The 18240-nt window shown below is 44.4% G+C and overlaps 1 protein-coding gene across 1 annotated transcript; it reads left to right on the top strand.

Annotated features, from left to right (window-relative positions):
* Positions 1 to 1688: 1688 nt before the first annotated feature.
* Positions 1689 to 4734, top strand: GKN1 (gastrokine 1). Its single transcript, XM_063311133.1, has 3 exons — positions 1689 to 1783; positions 2636 to 2746; positions 3756 to 4734. Exons 2-3 carry the CDS (start codon positions 2642 to 2644, stop codon positions 3993 to 3995), a joined length of 345 nt encoding a protein of 114 aa, XP_063167203.1. The 5' UTR covers positions 1689 to 1783; positions 2636 to 2641; the 3' UTR covers positions 3996 to 4734.
* Positions 4735 to 18240: the final 13506 nt, after the last annotated feature.

Here is an 18240-nt window from a genome sequence, read left to right as displayed (position 1 = left end):
TTTATTTTCTGGGACTGTACTTGGACCTAATTAAACATTTTTAAAGTGACAGACCCTGCCCATGTGTATTGAAGATATCTTTATCTGGTTTGACTAATCTGTAAGGTGGCACTCTGTTTCCTTGGCAAGGGTATTCCATGCCAGCAAAAGGGCGAACCGTTGCAAGGAGATACCGGGCCATATCTCAGTCTTTCGAAATACTGGTATATAAAGTGGAAGGGCTCAGCTTGGCTAGTCTTGCAGTTCTGCTAGTGCCAAAATGAAGCTGGTTGTAAGTATAGACATCTTTAATTTTCTGCTTGAAGCCCTGGTGACTTCTCCTTAACTAGGTCGCTGAAGATGCAGCTTTATCTTGAAATCTTCTATGGTAATGGCAAAGTCCCTCTCTCATAGTCTGTACTGGGACATTGCAGCTATACCCAGTTTACAGGTGGAGGAACAAGGGGGGAAATGCTGGTTGTAAGAGGACTATTAATTCATGAGGAGAAATGATTAATCTTTTCGCAGAGGAAGGGACATTTCCAGGTATCTCCTGGTGGGAATCAGGACACATGAGCTGAAAATGATCGTTTGCCCGGTGGATTCAAGGCTGTAATCGGCCCGCAAGGCTTGCCTCTTCCTTGCTTGTTACTGTCACCTGCACATGTTTGAGCATGACATTCTCATGCTAAATCTCAGGAGGCCCAGAGCACGTCTCCTGAAAATGACACGTGAGTTGTCCTTGGAGAGTGAGGTTGTGAGCTAGTGAATCTGACTGCAAGAAAGCATAGCTAATTGATCCACAAACATAACCTTGCTTAGATAACAAAGCAGGCATACCTATGTATGTTCCTGAACTCCAGTCCAACGTTTTGTATTTGTGAAGGGATGAGGCACAGCTATTTCAGAGGACAATTTGATCAGGGTGCAAAGTGTTGAGCAACGATGATTTTTGAAATTTGAAATTTGCTGCCTCCATTTCAAAATGATCTATATCTATCTGTCATCCGTCTAGCTATCTGATTGCCGATCTGTTTTTGAATCCATTCCAGATTCTAAGTGTAGCATTTCTAGGAGTCTTCCTCCCCCCAGTTGTGACCAGCAATGTAAGTACCATTGTACAGTATTATTGCAAACAATTGTGCTTTCGTTCTAATGAAAGTAATTTGTTTTACTTCTGTTTTTTAAAAAAATGAAATTGTAAACCATCTGTGACTGAATTCAAAGATCAAGTCATCCGGAGTGTCCATCCAATTGCTGCAATTACACATTCAAATATCTGGCTGAAGGGGCAATGTCAATGGTTTTTCCCACTGTTTCCACACTTGGCAAAGCCCCTTTGAATGTTTCTAAGCTGAAAAGCAGGAGAAAAATGTTTAAAAGAAATAAAAATAACACTTCCTTATCAAAGGCATACTTTTCAACAATCTGTGGGCTTCTATTCTTAAGCCTTAGGCTGGCTGATTAATTTGCCCAACTGTGAATGAGAGAAAAGATAAACCACAGTTCTGGAGGTGCAAGCAATATTCTTCCGAAGTCTGAAAAAAAAAATGTTTAGCCATATCTCTCCCTGCCATCAACCGGAGTCCATCCTATCTTATATTTTATTTTGCATGAATACAAGAACAGATTTTTCAACAATTGTTCCTTGTCTTTCCTACCCAAGAACATCATTGAAAACAACCAGGGAAATGTTGGAGGAAATTCAGATCAGACTGTGAGCATTGACCATAAAAGGCAGGTGGTGAACATAGACAATCACAATGGCTGGAATTCTTGGAGCACCGTCTTGGATTACCGTACTGTAAGAATCTCTTTTGTAACTGCTTTTATGCTTTGACTTCAGCTCGTCTCCAAAAGAGAATTTGTCCTGGCTGGTGTGAAGTTCTTACATGCTCTGAAGTCACGAGGGCTAGTTGAGGTCTTTCCCCACTGCCCAACCTTCTCCAGTATCTGCAACCTCCTTGGCTTCCCACTGTCCCATTCAGTCCAATGGACGACCTGGAGATGAGTCTCCCCCTGCCCCCCATCCTTTTCCAGCATGGTGCTGTAAGCATATGCAAAGCTTTGCTTCTAGGACTGCCCCTCAAAGCTGGTAGGCTGCAGAAGGGCCCCTGCTTCTAAAAGAGGCAAAGCTACTGCCTTAACTGTTTATCCCCACCTTTATTTTTTGTTGAACTCAAGGCAGGGTACATACCTAATGCTCTTGCTTCCTAACTTCCAAATAACAACCCTGTGAAGTGGGTTGGGCTGAGAGAGGAACTGGCCTAAAGTCACCCGGTGGCTTCCATGCCTAAGGTGGGACTAGAACTCACCATCTGCTGGTTTCCAGCCTGGTGCCTCTAACCACGACACCAAACTGCCTCTCCCTTGCTTCATTTCGAGTCACACTGGTGGCCTCTTCAGGGACTTTCAGGAATGGGGTGAATAAACAGCACTGCTTCCATGAATGGTGCACCTTGTTAAGGCAAGGCACAATTTGCTGCAGTTTTTAGGTCCTGTAGCTTAATTGTCTCCCCGCCTCCGATAAAAAGAATGCAAGCTGGACCTAGCTGAGATCTTGTGATCTAAGGGGAAGGCTCAGGAACTGTTTCTTCCCCAGCATCAGATTCTTTGGAGTTTTTCCCATTTTCCTGCTTCTGTTTTGCTTTGACAGGGCTTCATGGCAATCCGGTTATTGTCCAAGAAATCCTGCTTCGTCACCAAAATTAATAAACAGATCATGCCAGACACAGCCACTCTTTCCAAAGCCATCCAGGAAAAGCAGGTAAAGATATGAAGATCTGGGAGGTAGATCTGTTGGGCCCAGCAAAAGGGTACCTATAGGCATCAAGGGGCATACACACAACCCTCCCTGGATGCCTGCCAAGCACCCTGCCCAACGCCTTCAGTTTTAAAACTGAAAAAGCTGCCTTGATGCCAGGCAAACATCAGCTTCTGCCCATCACTTCTAGTTACAAGCAAACACAAAGGTGTCCTTGGGGAGGGGGTGTAAAAAGGTCAAGGTGGTCATTCGGATTGTGTAATTGATGCCCCAGTCTTTTCTTATCTGAGTCATGCAATGTATGTGGACACCCTGAGCAAGGAAATATAGATGCCATAGGCAGTCTGCAGTGGTAAGAAGGAATGACCATGAGGAACAGGTCTTGCAAGCAAGACAACAGTCAGATAAAGGAAATCTGAATCCAGGGTAGAAGTGTAATTTGGGAAAGCATCTCAGACTTGACCCTCCCTAGTTCTCATGAAGATAGATGGGGGAAGCGCATTCAGACTAGTGTTAGCTTGGTGTTAGTGTTAGCTTGGTGTCTCTGGTTTCCAAGTTTGATCTACTTTGGAGGGCTGACAGTCTCAAAAAATAACAGTACTATTCTACTTATGGTAAAAATTCTATTCTAGTCTATTCTAGTCTAGTCTATTTTATTCTATTCTATTCTCAAACTTATACTCAACTGACTCTTAGCAACTTACCATGAAAACAGCCAATTTAAATAAAAAATCCAGTAAGATGGCCAAACCAGAATAGAAACAATAGAAACCAAAAAGAAACCTTCTTTATTGTTGTCATTATCCCCCACAGATGCCCCTGGTTTGTTTATACTGATAAGGGAGAATTTGCATTTTCCTGTTGCACAGATGGCTAATGAAGGATTTGCTTGAGCTGATGCTGAAAGAGTGGCATGAAACCACAGCCTCCCTGGTCCCTCTTCACGGCTTTCCTGCACGCTGTCCAGTGCATCCATCTTTAAACGCTGCCCTCTTGTTCTCCTCTCCTTTAGAAGGATCACAAAGGAGGTCCTGCCCCAAAGGAGGTCTCCCTCACTGTCTCCCACAAGGAGATCCCAGACCTGTCCATATATGGGAAGCAGGTGGAGACTTTTTGCAAAAGGATCCCCAGCTATCTTGCTTCTGAAGTTAAAAGTGAGTATCGCTTTTTGGTCTCTTTGAATAAACCCTTTAGCACTTTGGAGGAAAAACCTGCTGTCACCAAAAAGTCCCCTAGATGTGATATTTCCTAGGTAGATACCCCCAAAATAGTGTCAGCTGATGGCCGCCGCTCTCCATGAGGGAGGCTTTTGCAGAGGAGGAGAAAAACCTTGGATGGGACCTAGAAGCTGAAAGAGGAGCAGAGCAGATGCTGAGCAGCGATACAGAACTTTTGCAGAGAGTTTGACCACCAGAGGGGTCCCTGAGGCCATGAAGTCCCACCCCGTGCTCAGGGCAGGGTTCTAAATTCAGGCATCTTCAGGAAAGGGAAAGGTTACAGCCCATGATTAGGAAAGGTACTTGTGCAATAGAGCCTACGATGGGCTGACTTTCTCTTTTTTATTATTTATATTTACTGAGAATGTTACATAAAGTAAAAGACAAATCTAAAGAAAAAGCAAGAAAAGGAAAAAAAGGAAAAAGGAAAAAGGTGCAGGAAAAGAAAAGGTATTAAGTATAATGACTTCCGATCTTCGCTACAACAGATAATTACAATCTCAGTGGGTTGACTTTCTCCAGCCACAGATCTTGGCTGACAACGGGCAGAACTTCAATTGCTCTGTTGCGGCCACCATCTTGACTTTTTTGACCACACCCTGGGGATACAGCAGAGAAAATAGGTTGTCAGGGTGTGCTCGTCCTGAGCTCAGGTGTTTGTGTGGTGAGTGGCCTAACACCAACCCACTAAAGTTCTGGTGTAGAAGTTGTAAAGAGAGAAGAAAACTAATTTTAATAGCCTTGGATGTAGCACTGGGATGATTCAGAATGCCCCAAATGGCGTCCTCCTCTTTGAGACACACACCCAGATTTTAAAAAGCCCAATTGCATTCCCAGGGCATCTTTTGTCTAACTATCTGGGCTTGATGTCACGACCTGGTTAAGATGGGGCTGAGTTCCCACAATAAACTGAGCCCCTGTAGTAAAACATCTCCGACCCTCTTTTAGCTAGCCCAGTGGGGTGTGTAAACCTGTCCAACTTGTCCCAATTTCTTCCTTTTCAGAACCAAGCTTTTTCTTCCTGGAAGAAACCTGCACGAAAGCCAACATCCTCTTCGTTTTCTTCTCCTTCTGTCAGGAAGTCGCTTTTGATTAATCGTCCCCTCGGCACAGCTCCGCGCGTGATACGCATTCCTTCTGAATTGGTTTTTTTGCTGCGTTATTTTCTTCTCTGCTTTGAGGACAGAAAAGTGAGACTGCTGGCCAATTAAAAACATGCATTCGACTAGCAAGCCAGTGTCAATTCGTTATTTGTCTCAGGGACATCCCAACCAGGTTCCCACCAGCGTACAAAGAAGTTACACCCATTTTATGCTCTCCAACTTCTCAGCCCTCTGAGATAGGTTGGGTTGAAGCTCAAGGAGAGATGCTGAAGGGGGAGACATGGCAAGGGCAGGGCATGTGCCCTTCTCCTTGGGCAGGCCACACTGCATAGGCCTTGCTGGAAAAAGAGCTTTGGTTGTTCGTGCCTCACCTCCTAACTATCATCTATCTTAAAAATTGGAGCCTCTCCGGAGTTGAGCTCAGCCTCTGGAGATTTAATGGAATCATCCCCGTGGTTTTCTTGGCAAAACTAAGGAAGGGGTTTGCCCCTGTTTTCCGGGATTTTTTTAAAACTTCCCAGTCAATCTTCAAGTCTGGGATTTCTTAGTGGTCCCCTATCCAAACGAACTAGGTTTGATTCTGCTTAGCTTCCGAGCCCAGGGTAAGTCAACTAGATGCTGCCTCCTTTGCAGCTCTGACCTTCTGTACCCACCATTTAATTCTTCAGTATTGGGGGGACAAATAGTCTGCTGGAGGGAGGAGTTTAGGGGCAGGGAGAAAAAGGGCCTAGCCAAATTCCTCCCCACTGGTTCCCCAGTGCAAATCCCTTGGGGACTGGGATGTTGAAAGCTTGTCTGCTTGCAAACAATCAGCCAGACATGTTTTCTACTATAGTTACATCCTGCCCTTTCCCAGAAACTCAGCCCTAACCCTATATTTATTTATTAGATTTGTAGCTTTGTTACAGGTCTCTTGGCAACTTACAGAATCATCCAGGACAGTAAAACATCTCTAGTGCAATATTCATAACATGAAAACAAATGTTGAAAAATGCACAGACAAGAAAATATGTAATGTCTATCAGACATACCACACAGGTATACACAATATACACGCGTTACACATATAACAAAATACCTAAAAAACAAAAATAAAATTTTAAAATAAGAATAAGTAAATAACTCAACTTGCTCTTCTGAATAATTCAGTGGTGAGCAATTTATGAAATGCAAATAAAATGGGGATTGATTGCATTTCAAAGGGAAGGGTCTTCCAGTGCACAGATGCAGCAACGTAGTAGCACAGTTTTTCTTAACCTTGGCAACTTGAAGTTATGTCGACTTCAACTCCCAGAATTCCCCAGCAGGAATTCTGGGAGTTGAGCTCCATACATCTTCAAGTTGCCAGGGTTGAGAAACACTGCAGTAGCAGCTCCTCTGAGCCTCCATCCCCCTGAGATTGTCAAAGTGGGGCTTGCAGATTCTCCTGAACATTCACATCAAATAAGTCAAAACCAGTTGAAGAAGTCGGACTTGAAGGTCTCTCCAAATTTTAGCCCCACAACAGCCCTGCAAGGTAGGCTGGACTGAGAGAATGCAACTGGCTCAAAGCCACCCAATAATCCATGCTCCCGGTCTCACATCTTAACCGCTAGGATGCTACATGAGCTTACCCGATCCATCTTCATGCAACATGCATGAACATCTTTGAGTCAGCCATGTGTCTGTGACCTCTGGAGGCACTTCAGTTGAGGTTTGGAGCAAGCAAGTGGTGCATTTCTGCACAGGCACCACTGGTGGGGAGAGAAGGATTCACACCCATACATCTAATCATAATCACAATGAGTATTAGATGTAAAATGGAGTGTCCACAGGATATGGTCCAAAGAGTCAAGATGAAGGCCATGACAAGGTAATCAACTCCATCTCTTTTTTATGTGCGTTGCGGCCACTGTCTTGACTTTTTAGACCACACCTGTGGACATCCCTGGATGTAAAGCTATTGACCTATCCAAGTGTTGGAAATGCCTTGGAAAATCAAGACATTAATCCTCCTCCTCCTCCTTCCCATTCCTTCATCTGAAGGTCCCACTAAATGCTTCCGTTCTCAGGAGACCAAGGGCGGAAGGAGATAGACGGAAGGGAGGCACCATTGCACTCTGTCACTCAGGAGAGCCCTGGTTAGAAGGAGGCCCCTGGTACTAACTATGGAAGTCAGGCAAGCATTTGGTATCTGGGCCCCACAGTTACAGAAAAAACATAATATCTTATTACATTTGGATGGAACCCCCCCCCTAAATATCAGATTTCAGAACCTCTTCCAATTTCTCTGAATCCTTCTGAAAGTATGGTATCCATAACTGGACATGATCCTTGAACTGGGATCTGGTCAAAGCAGAATCACATGGAAGGATTTCCTATGAGTTGTAGGAAGAGCACCCTGTTAGTCTATGGTAGCAAAAAAGTCAGAAGGAGCCTGGTAGCCTCTTTTCTGACTAACAAATGTTATCAAAAGGCATCTGCTTTTGTGACCTCCCGTCCCCCAGGACCTGCAGCGCTCCAGCAATCATCTCTGCTGGTTCCTCCAGGCCATGAGAAGGGGGAGCTGGAGGGCTGCATCGGTTTAAGGCAGGGTTTCTCCACCAGGGCTCTGCGGCACCCTCGGGTTCCACGAGAGGCCACTAGGGGCTCCCTAGGAGATCACGATTTATTTAAAATATCATTTCAAAATCGGGCAACTTCACATTAAAGAGGTAAGTTCCATTCTTTATTTTCAGGTTAAGAACACCGTTAGCGTGTCTATACAGGCCTACCCAGGAAACGAATGTAATAATTTTGTAACTCCTGGCCTATATTTGAGCCTGAATATGTAGGGGTTCCCCAAGGCCAGAAAAGTATTTCAAGGGTTCCTCCAGGGCCAAAAGTTAAGAAAGGCTGATTTAAGTTAAATTAGCTCAGTCGTCTCTTTCCCTCTCCTTGTTCCTCCTAAGCTGTAGTGACATGATGATGGCCAGCTAGAGCTCCATTTTCCTCTGAGAGAAGACAGGCGGCAGATGCAAAACAGGAGTTAAGAAGCTCTGCTTTCCCACCACTGTTCCTTACCCCTTTTCTGCTTTTCCCTTGCAACGGGCCACGATCAACTCTCCTTTGCTTCTCATGTACCCAAAGGATATGATTTTGTAGTTTGGGGGATTTCTTCCAAGTCTCAGCCTAGGCTGAGTTTAAACTCTTCTGACATGGATCCTACAGTTTCTGGATATTACCTGGTATTCTCCTTTGGTTGCCTGCCTCTCCCCATCTTGAACTTTTTCAGCCCTAGGGTCCTACTTACAATTACTCTCAGAGTGTTAAAAATCTGCTTTTCTGAAGTCCAAGTTTTGTGTTGGTTACACCCAGATTTGGTTTCCCCCAAAATTGAGAATTCCAGCACTGTACATCACATTCCCTCCATGTTCTTGCTCTTTCCACTTCTTCATCTAAGTCTTTCCTACTGGGTAGAATTCAGCCAAGGATAGCTGATCCTCTTGAGCCTCCCTCCATTCTCTAAAGAAGAAAGTTATCAGCGGGGCAAGTCAGGAATTTCCTGGAAGGACCATGCTTGGCAGAGCTTGTCTCCCAACAGATGTTGGGGTAATTAAAGTCTTCCATCACTATGACTTCATGCCTCTTTGAAAAATCTGCAATTTGCTTTTGGAAGGCATCATCCATATCATCTCCTTGGTTGGGTGGGCAACAGTACACAACACTGCGTTTCCCCCCAACTTAATTTAACCCAGATGCTTCCTAAATCATTGCCAATTTCACTCATTTGGATTTCTGAGAAGAAATGAATGCTTCTTCCACACAGTGTGACTCCTCTTGCTTTTCTGTTACCCCTATTCCTTTTGAGCCTGTGGCATCCTTATATTGCATGGGAGTCATTCCACCAGGTCTGAGTTCTACCTATTAAATTATATGTCCATTTCTGAACTGAATTTCAGAGTATTTCTCATACACTGAGCATTAGTTTGTAGACCATGAAGGCCATGGACATTCCTTGTTCTTTTTCTGGGGTGCCTTGCGAGGCCCCATTTCAGCAACCTTCCCATCCTCCAGAGTGCAGATGTCTTTCCACAAAGTCTTGACTCCTGCGGGCTCATTTCCACCCCCAGGGGCTCAGTCTAAGCCTTAACGAATCAAGCTTACCATGCTTTGGCCAACCCCATTTGTACCAGTCCTCACGAGGTGTAACCTGTCTCATGCCAGTAGTCTGTCACGGCCACAGCTTGGATCATCTTTGCTGAGCAAATGAAGACAACTGCCAGGTTCAAAGATTAGGATGAGTTACGATTAACAACAAAGGGGGACCTGAGACAGGTAGTTGGGAGCCCTCTAGACATGCAGGACTACAGCTTTCACCATCCCCTCCCACTGTCACTGCTGGTGGGGACGGCTAGCAGTTACATCAGATATAAACTGGTTAGGCTCACACATCACGCTAAGCCAGAACACGGTTTGTTTGATTATGAGTCCTCTGTGTGTTGAGAGAGTGCCAAAGACCGTTACTGTCAGCTGCCCTGTGGGAACCATACCATTTCTGATGCTTTCTAAATCATACTTACTGTACAATTGTTCACAGTTGTTTATAGGGCTTGTAACTGCTTTGAGTGTCACCCTGAAAATTGGGATGTAAATATAATTACAATAAGCGGCACCCAGCCACTGCAGTTTAGAACTTGCAATCTCAACGTAAGGCGCCACCCAAACCCAACCCATTGTGGTTTACTCAGTAAATCTGAGTGAAGCGAAACATGGCTTAGGATGAGATGCAAGCTAGGACTCTGTAGGGCATACCACTTTTTCAGGAAGAGGCAACAGAGAATCCTATTCTTCTCTATGGAGAGCCTCTCTGCCAAATAACTCTTGTCCCGATGTTGTTGACATTTTGCAAGATAAGATATTCTTCAAGGCTCTGTTTCCTCCCTAGAGTTTCAATAACAGGAACTGGGAACTTTCCTTGTTTTGGATCAGCACAAGGTTCCCCTTGAATGAACGGAATCATAACTATTAGATTTTTAAAAATGTGTTCCTATAAAATGTACCTGAAACACCCCCTAGAATTGCTTACAAATTCAGGTTTTGCATAGAGCATAAATAGTCAAGTTATCTGAGTTGTTTTTAATCCTCTCTTCTTTCTGCCTTCCTTATTTTTATTTCCACATTCATGTATGATTTGTTTAGAAAAAAAAGAAGAAGGGAAACGGTTGGAGTTGGGCTTGTCCAAAAATCAACTTTCACTTCATATGTTGGAGATGCCTGAACTATATATTGAGATGTTCCAGAAGCCATGTCAAAGCTCACTTGCTTAAGTCAGAGACAAGCCACTTATAAGCCAAGGGTGTCTGTGGGAACAGGGGGATCAAAAAGAGTCAAGATGGTGGCCGTAATGTGCAATTAAGCCTCACCCTGTTTTTACTGCATTACACATGCCATGGGTGTAAAAACGAGGTGGGGCTGTGATCATGCGGGTACAGCCACCATCTTAACTTTTTTACCCCCCCCCCCTTGCAGATGCTCCCTCCATTGTAAAATGGGAATGATTGTATTGGCCTACCTTGTGAATGTGAAAATAAAGAAAAAGAAAACATGAAATGACGAAATGATGAAATAAAAAATGCAACGGATTAATTTCTGATTTTATAAATAAAAAGCATGAAAAAAATTAGCTTATTCATTAGTCTTCCCTTCCAGACAGGGGTCCTGATGAGCAGGGATGAATCTTTCTCCCAATTCTTCATTTCTGCAAATACATCAAATTCACTTTTTTTCTCATTTTCTAAAATTTGCAATTATGCCGCTATTGTGAAAGTAGCTTGCGTGCCACCTTGCAGGTGCAGGTTCACAAAACACAAAGGAGAGACGGCTGTTGATCATGTACATATCCAGCCTTTCCATCTGCTAGATATTGAAAAGGTTTGGTCCTTTTAAAGCAAAGGTTAGAAATCTATAAAGAACAGCGTTTTCCATCTTCCCAGTAGCCCCTGGCAAATACTGTACGTCCATCTCCAGGAAGCTGGAGTAGTTCCATTGTCATTCTGTGGTCTGTCTGGAGTATTGTATTTTATTTTTAAATGAATTGCAAGCTGCTCTATGACTGTTTTCCGGCAGTTCTGCTATTTATCTTCTTCTACACTGAATGTTTGCATTTTTAATATTTAAAATTAAAAGGGGACATTTATTTTATCTTTTCTTTTTTTAAAATAAAGCTTGATTTTGTTTATACACTGTGAGATTGGTTCAGGAAAGGCTGAGTCCTCCAGTCCCCTCACCTCTAAACCACCTGGCCAATAGGTGGCACTATAGAAATGATTTCCGTTTTTAAGCTTTGACCTTGTAATCCTCAGAAAGGCAAGACAAGGCAGGAGATCTGTCTCTTTCACAGACCACGATGAGGGGGTAGTCACCAGGTGGGGTCTGCAGTGGAAAAATGGCTGATGAATGGTCTTTTTTACCATGATCTACTGACAGACCAGACTGTGAAGAACCAGAAGGATTCTCAGAGTGGAGGTTATAGCATGCCTCATTAGCATATGGATGGTTGCTCTAGGATGCAAACTCTCCATGCTATTGAGGAAGCTGTTTGTTGTCACTCCCACTTCCTCTCTCTCTCTTCCTCCTTCTTCCACCAGGAGCTAAGCGCACGGCTGTGTGCTGCTCCATATCTCCAGGCACCATGCAGTGGGCCTGGAATTCCCACTTTCTTCCACACGGCTCTTAGCAGCTGTAGGGCTAAGGGTGAATTATGTATAGGGACAAAAGAAGAACAAAGATTTCATCTTTTTCACCAAACATGGATGTAACTGAAACAAGAATAAAGTCAGTAAGAGATTCTTTTTACTTCTTAACCTACTCTGTCTAAGCATGTGATTATGCTTGGGAGGGCTAAGTGTGTAAGATCAATTGTGATGAACGCCTACCCAAGTTTCCAACCAGACTCACACAAGAAGCTTAGGGATATCTGATTTAGTACTGGATAGTATGCAAGTTCAAGAGCAAAGCTGAGAATGGCAAAAGCACGGGTCTTTCAAACAATTAAAGCTTAAACAGTTCCAGTCCCTCCCCCCAGAGTCAGAAAGAGTCCCCTCCCTGCAGCCTGCAGGTGTTCCTAATGGTTCCTGCTGGTCTTCGGGAAAGTGTCCTTGAACAGGCGAGATAACCCAAATAGACATTCCAAAGCCTCTCCATCAGTGCCTGGTACAAAAGAACAAGAGCAGCGCCCTCCCAAACAGTAACACGTGTCAGCACCAGCATGGCATGGGAACTGGTTACGATGTTCAGAGGATCATTGGAACAGGAACCATGACATCAATAACCTGTGTTTCTCTGATGTGCTCATTGAAGCTATTTAAGATAATATTCCTTTTCTGTGCCAGCTTCTCCGCTGTGTTATAAGCTGTGCTCCAATTCAGTTGGTCCTAGCAGGCCACTAATTGGCTTCAATTCCCACCTTCAGTCAGCTGGTCTGGGGTGACTGGGTCAGATGTCCAGGGTCATTTTTGTGTCTTCCCAGCTGCCACAAAGGGGGCTGGGTCTGCTCTTCCTTTTTCCCCCCACTGCCATTGCAGCATATTTAAAATTATTTTATATATGTGTGAAATACACCAATTAGAACAGACCTTTCCCAAATAGCATTCTGCCAGTTGAACCAAAATTACAGCCAATTTGGAACATACTGTATTGACCCAGGCTATTGTAAACCACCTAGAATCTGTTCTGACTGCAGTGGGAATCCATTTGATATATAAATAAATGCCTAAATAAAGAAGCAAGCTCAAGGGAGCTACAGTGGCTGAAAAGACTGTGATAAAAGCAATCAGGGAAAAAATGGAGTTTTGAGTGGAGGTGGTGTCAGGAGGACCGTGTTTGTATTGTGAGTTCTCTGACAGAGGAAGTCAATACAGCAACAGGCTATCACACTCCCAGGTATCCACTCTTCCCTGGTTCTGTTAAAACTGTGTGTGTGTGTGTAATGCCTAATTAATCATGGAGCATCTTTTCAGTCAATTACAAGTTTTTGAACTGATGAATATACGTCAGACCACAGTTCTACGCCCAATTTGTGCAGAAAGGAGTCTGCGTAAACATATACTGCATAGGGTTTAGCAAATCATGGATCAAGAACTGAGATCCCAACTGATAGGTCACTATCTTCTGAAGAAATGTGCTGAAAAGACCATCCAGGCAAATACTTCAGAGCAGTGTTTCTTAAACTTGGGAGCCACGGCTGGCTGGGGAATTCTGGGAGTTGACGTCCATGCATCTTAAAGTTGCCAAGTTTGAGAAGCACTGCTCTAGAGCCAAATTCCACTTTGCTGTATGAATGGCGGAATATGTTTTTCACTTCCTTGCTAAATACTCTCCAAGCACTCCCTGGCCTGCCTGTTTTCTCACAAAGAGGCTTGTTACTATAGAAACCCACAGGGTAATTGCTTCAGAAGGCAAGACAGCCAGAAGGAATCAGACCAAAGAGCTGATAATGTTTGGGGATTTGCAAAAGAGACAAGAATTGTTGCAATGTGCCATTCAAATAAATAAATATTAATATCTATGCCCTGCTTACTTGGTGGCTATGTATATTTATTCTGTAATTTAATTGTTTTAATTGAGATTGTTTTAATTGTTTTATAGTTTTTATTGTAAGCCGCTGTGAGTCACTTGCTGAGAAGGGCAGCTATAGAAATCAGATAAACAAACAAACAAATAAATAAATCCTGTGCCTTGTTTTATAACCACCATCCATGAAGATACAGAAGTTTAGATTGCTTCCCTTTTAGGATGGGCTCAAAACTTCTGATTTCTAAGATGGTGTTTTTCAAAAATGACAGAAAAGTCAACTTGGCCACAGTCTAGACTGCTTTTTCAGTCCCCCGTGGATCCCTCTGAGCTTGTCTTGAGTAGCTATTCTGGGCAGCAATGCCATTGGAAGCCTGGAAATGCCATTGGCAGCTTTGTGCAACCTTGGGGAGTTCTGATCATCCTGGCTTTCAGGACAGGAGTTGTAATCCAATACCCTTTTAGGGGACCAGCCCAGAGAAGGCTAAGGTACTGATCAGATCAGGAGAAACATCTGGAATAATCTAGTCCAACAACTCCACAGTACTCATCTAGATGTCCACACGAGAAGATCTCAAACAGAACATCAGAAATGGACCATCTTCCCGGGCAGCTTATATCCCACAGGGTGTTGGATCTCCCTGCAACCCTATTTGCAGACCACAACATTCCAGAATCACCCCCAACACAATTTGGCAGGACACTGGCCAATTTTTGGTGGCACATCTTTTCCCCTTGAAAAAGGAAGGAAAAGCTGGGAAGAGGAGGCAAACTTTCCTATTTATGTTTCTAAACCACTCAGAATAGCCAGAAATCACAGAAATGAAATGTCACAGTGCACCCAAAGTTCAGTTGTAGAATATCAGGCCATTTTTGCAAGGAAGCGGGGCAGGGCGGGGATGTGAGTTAGAGTCCTAAAAGGTAGAAATGGGAGTGGTTTACTCCCCAGAGGATTCCCATCCCATTCTACCCTTAAAAACCTATTTAAAAGCCCACCAAGGAACTAAAAAAAACCCACCCACCTACTCTTTTCTGTGACATCTCTGTACTTCTGGTGACATCACATGAGGCCTTCCAATTCTTGGGAATACAAGTTGAAACTCCTGAACCTGGAAAAGCTGTCCACTGCTGTGGTCAAACAGGGCCCCTCTTCATGAGTGTCTGCAAAATCAGGGTGCTGGGTACACCCTGGAACTCTGAAATGTTCAGGCTTAAGTGAAAAAGCTTGTGTTCTTTATTAATTTACACAGTTATCCTCTGCATCTTTGTGGGAGCAGCATCCCAGATCTTTTGGCACGTATAAATATGGATGTAAAGGCTGTCTTTTGGATTCCATCCTGGTGTACAGACATTAGTGGCTCAGAAACAGGGGCATGCACAGGGGTGGTGTTGCACTTAAAAAGGCCTGGCTTTGATTGTGCCATTGTGGCTGCCATCTTGACTTTTTTGACCTCCCTACAGAAACCCCTGCACAGCAACATTGGGGTGGGAACTGAATGGGAGTTGGTTCATATTTCCATGCGTAAATTCAGAGGGGAAGTTGGATGGATCAAATGAGCAAACTAATGGAGTTTTTAAAGGTTAATAAAAGAACTCCAAGCAACTAACTTGCAGAGTAGAAGTGTGAACCAAAAGAGAACTTGCACATTAAGCTTAATTACGTTCAGAAATAAATTCAGTCTTCACACGGTAGTTAGGTGAAGAAAATAGAGATAGCTTACTTTTATTCAGTAGATCTGGATACAAGGAGATTCATAGCAGAAAGCACTTAATCATCACTGGTTCTTTGTAGACACTTTCTGTGTGGAATAGAAAGTCTGTGTGCAGACGAGATGGTAGGCGGAGGACTGCATTCCTGCAGCAGCTCCTGCTTGCATGTCTGCCAGAAGGATAACGGAGATTGTTAATCCCCAAGCCCAAGAAGGAGGAGGAAGTGGAAATCAGGTGACCCATGTGACATCCCACAAGCACAATAGAGATGCGTTTGCTAGAGAGACCCCCTTACACTCTTGAGAGTTGACCCCTGATAATTCCAACACAAACTGCATTATATGTAACTAGAGTTGTGTATGCATGGGTGTTAACATTCTCCTCATTGTTCAAAATTCTCCTCCACGTGAGTGGACAGTTTCTCCAAATTTCTTCAGGGACAGAGAAAGCCAGCAAGAATAGCCATGACTATTAGCTGCTAGGAAAAAAACTGGGAGAAGTTCCTTTCTGATGATTTCTGGGAGGGGGAAGGGGACCCAGCAGGCAAGAAGGGGCTCAAATGGAAGAGTGGGTATTCACACTCGCTCACTCTCACACACAGACACTCCAGCCACCTCATAGCCACGGGCCGGCAGGAGAGTTTCACGGAAAGAATTCCTAAAGCACATTTTCTTTCCTCCCGTTTAATAAGAACCGATGGGGGAAAATGCCGGATATTCCTACATGCGGTGCGTGCTGCATTCGTCAAACTCGCCCATCCTTTTCACTGGAACAAATCTCATTGTAGCCACACGGTGTCACTCTTAAGCCCCCATGGGGTTTTGCTCTGGATTTTAGACTGAACGAGTCTTTCCCTTACTCCAGCTTGCAACCATCTGGGGATGCTTTGGGCCCCTGCACCAGAGAAAGCTGCAGGTCCCTAAGTCCAACTTACTGTTGACATTTGCTTTCAGCAGTTCTGTACTCCTTTTTTTTTTTTTTAAACCTTCATATGTGCCATAGAAGCAGGCAGTGAAAATTACAACATGCACACACATGCACATATCCAAACGTTATTTAACCCCAACGTTTCCATAATGCGTCCAGCTGAAATCTCTATCCGCTGTTTCTCCTCCTGTCTTTAGGAACAGCTCTGAACACTGCTGCCCCATCTTCTGTATGACAGCCCTTTAGATGCCCGAAGGTGGCTCTGCCGTCTCCCCGCAGTCTTGCCTTCTCTAGGATAAACATACCGAACACCAGCCCTGTCCCCCGGAAGTTTGTCCTTCCAGACCCCCGATCACCCTGGTTGCTCCTCTCAGGACATGTTCTTCCAAACACAGGCCCAGAACCGATCCAAAGCTTTTAGAATCTAAAACCAGAGGAAGTGGGGAGTCCACACTACTGTCAAGGCAGTGCGTTCACAGCTTGGGGGTGATGCAAGAGAAGGCCTTCTCCTGTTGGCCAGATAACTGACTTCCAGGAGGTGGGCTTCTTTGAAAGGCCTCTTCTGTAGAGCTTAATGCCCGGAGAAGCTCCTAACAAGATGGTCCTGCAGAGGGGTGTCCATGCTGAGAGATCCCAAAATTCAAGATGGCAAGACACAGGTAACAAAAGGGGCATGTGGTCGCAGCCATCAGCTTGAGTGTTTGACACACGTAGACACCTGCCGCGGTGGATGTCCCTCCCTCCCTTTTACAAGAACTGGTTTAGGCCTTTATCACCATCACCTTCAGTTGTGTTTGGAAAACAATCAGCTACCAGGCCAGTGTTTTTAACTATGGGCATCCCTGGTGCTGTGCTCCAGTTAGCTACTGAATTTATCACCAGCTGGGGCTTCTGGACCCCGCAGATGGATTTTTTCTGGACAACTGTTGCAAGTAGTTTTCTTTAATGCAGTGTCTCTCAACCCTGATAACTTGGAGATGTGTGGACTTCAACTCCCAGAATTCCCCAGCCAGCTGGGAATTCTGGGAGTTGAAGTCCACACATCTTCAAGATACCAAAGTTGAGAGACACTGCTTGAATGTAATATATTTTACGCAGCTGTTCCACTCATGCTGTTCCACATGGGCAGAAAAATTAAGTACCACAATGGTGTTTTTTTAATCATCCCCCCTTCCACACGAAGAAATGAAGGAGAGAAGAGAAAAGGTGTTACAGCTGGTAGGAAAAGGAGGGGAATAGCTAAGAGAAAGAGACAGTGTGCAGGCAAGAAAGAGAAAATGAAAAAGCATCAGGAGGGGAGAACTGACTTGCTCCAACCCTGCTGCCCTTTTGCAGGGCACTAAAAACCTGATTTGCCATCAAGCCTGGGGCCCAGATAGTACGGGTGAACCCATTTTTGTGGCCAGTTTGAGTGTTATGGGTGTCCTCGGCTGGTATTTGTTATTTTAAATTTTATCCTGTTTTAATTGTTGGCTACCCAGCGTCGGGCATATTCCATTTTGTATGACCACCCATCCCAGCAACAAACAATCTTAACACAAATTAAAAACAAATTTCCATCATAAATACAAAAATTAAAATACACAGCAGCCGAGGAAGATATCACAATTGAGCTTTGTTAGCACAACCAGGAGATGGGACCCTTCACACGCTCGGGGCCCCAGGCTTGGAACTGAAATGAAAAGAACTGGCTTTGCTCAAGGCAGTCCCTTCTGGCAGCCTCCCTACTTTGGTGCAGACTTTACCCCTGCACGAAGTGAAAAATGTGTCCCACAATTCAGGAAAGTGGGGCAAAGCGCTGAAGAGCAGCGCATCTTTTGAGCACGGCCTTCCCAGGCCCTGGGGTGGCGTGGTGCGCCAGCGGCTTGGCCACAAGGTGGCATCCTGTGAACTCTGATAGGCGTTCCAAAGGAAAACCAGCAGTCTTTCCTTTGGGGGTGGAGTGGGGGGTGAGGCTTCCACGTTCTTCAAATCTGGGGCAAAGCAAAGCGAAGGGAAAAAAGACTGT

The sequence above is a fragment of the Candoia aspera genome, chromosome 9, assembly GCF_035149785.1.
Source record: "Candoia aspera isolate rCanAsp1 chromosome 9, rCanAsp1.hap2, whole genome shotgun sequence".
Taxonomy (NCBI): domain Eukaryota; kingdom Metazoa; phylum Chordata; class Lepidosauria; order Squamata; family Boidae; genus Candoia; species Candoia aspera.
Note: the sequence above shows the minus strand (reverse complement) of the source record. Positions and strands in the feature narration are given on the sequence as shown.

Coding starts and splice junctions, on each gene's coding strand:
- GKN1 (XM_063311133.1), top strand. CDS start 2,642: ATGGCAATCCGGTTATTGTCCAAGAAATCCTGCTTCGTCACCAAAATT. Junction 2,747..3,755: donor AAGCCATCCAGGAAAAGCAG/GTAAAGATATGA, acceptor CCTCTCCTTTAG/AAGGATCACAAAGGAGGTCC.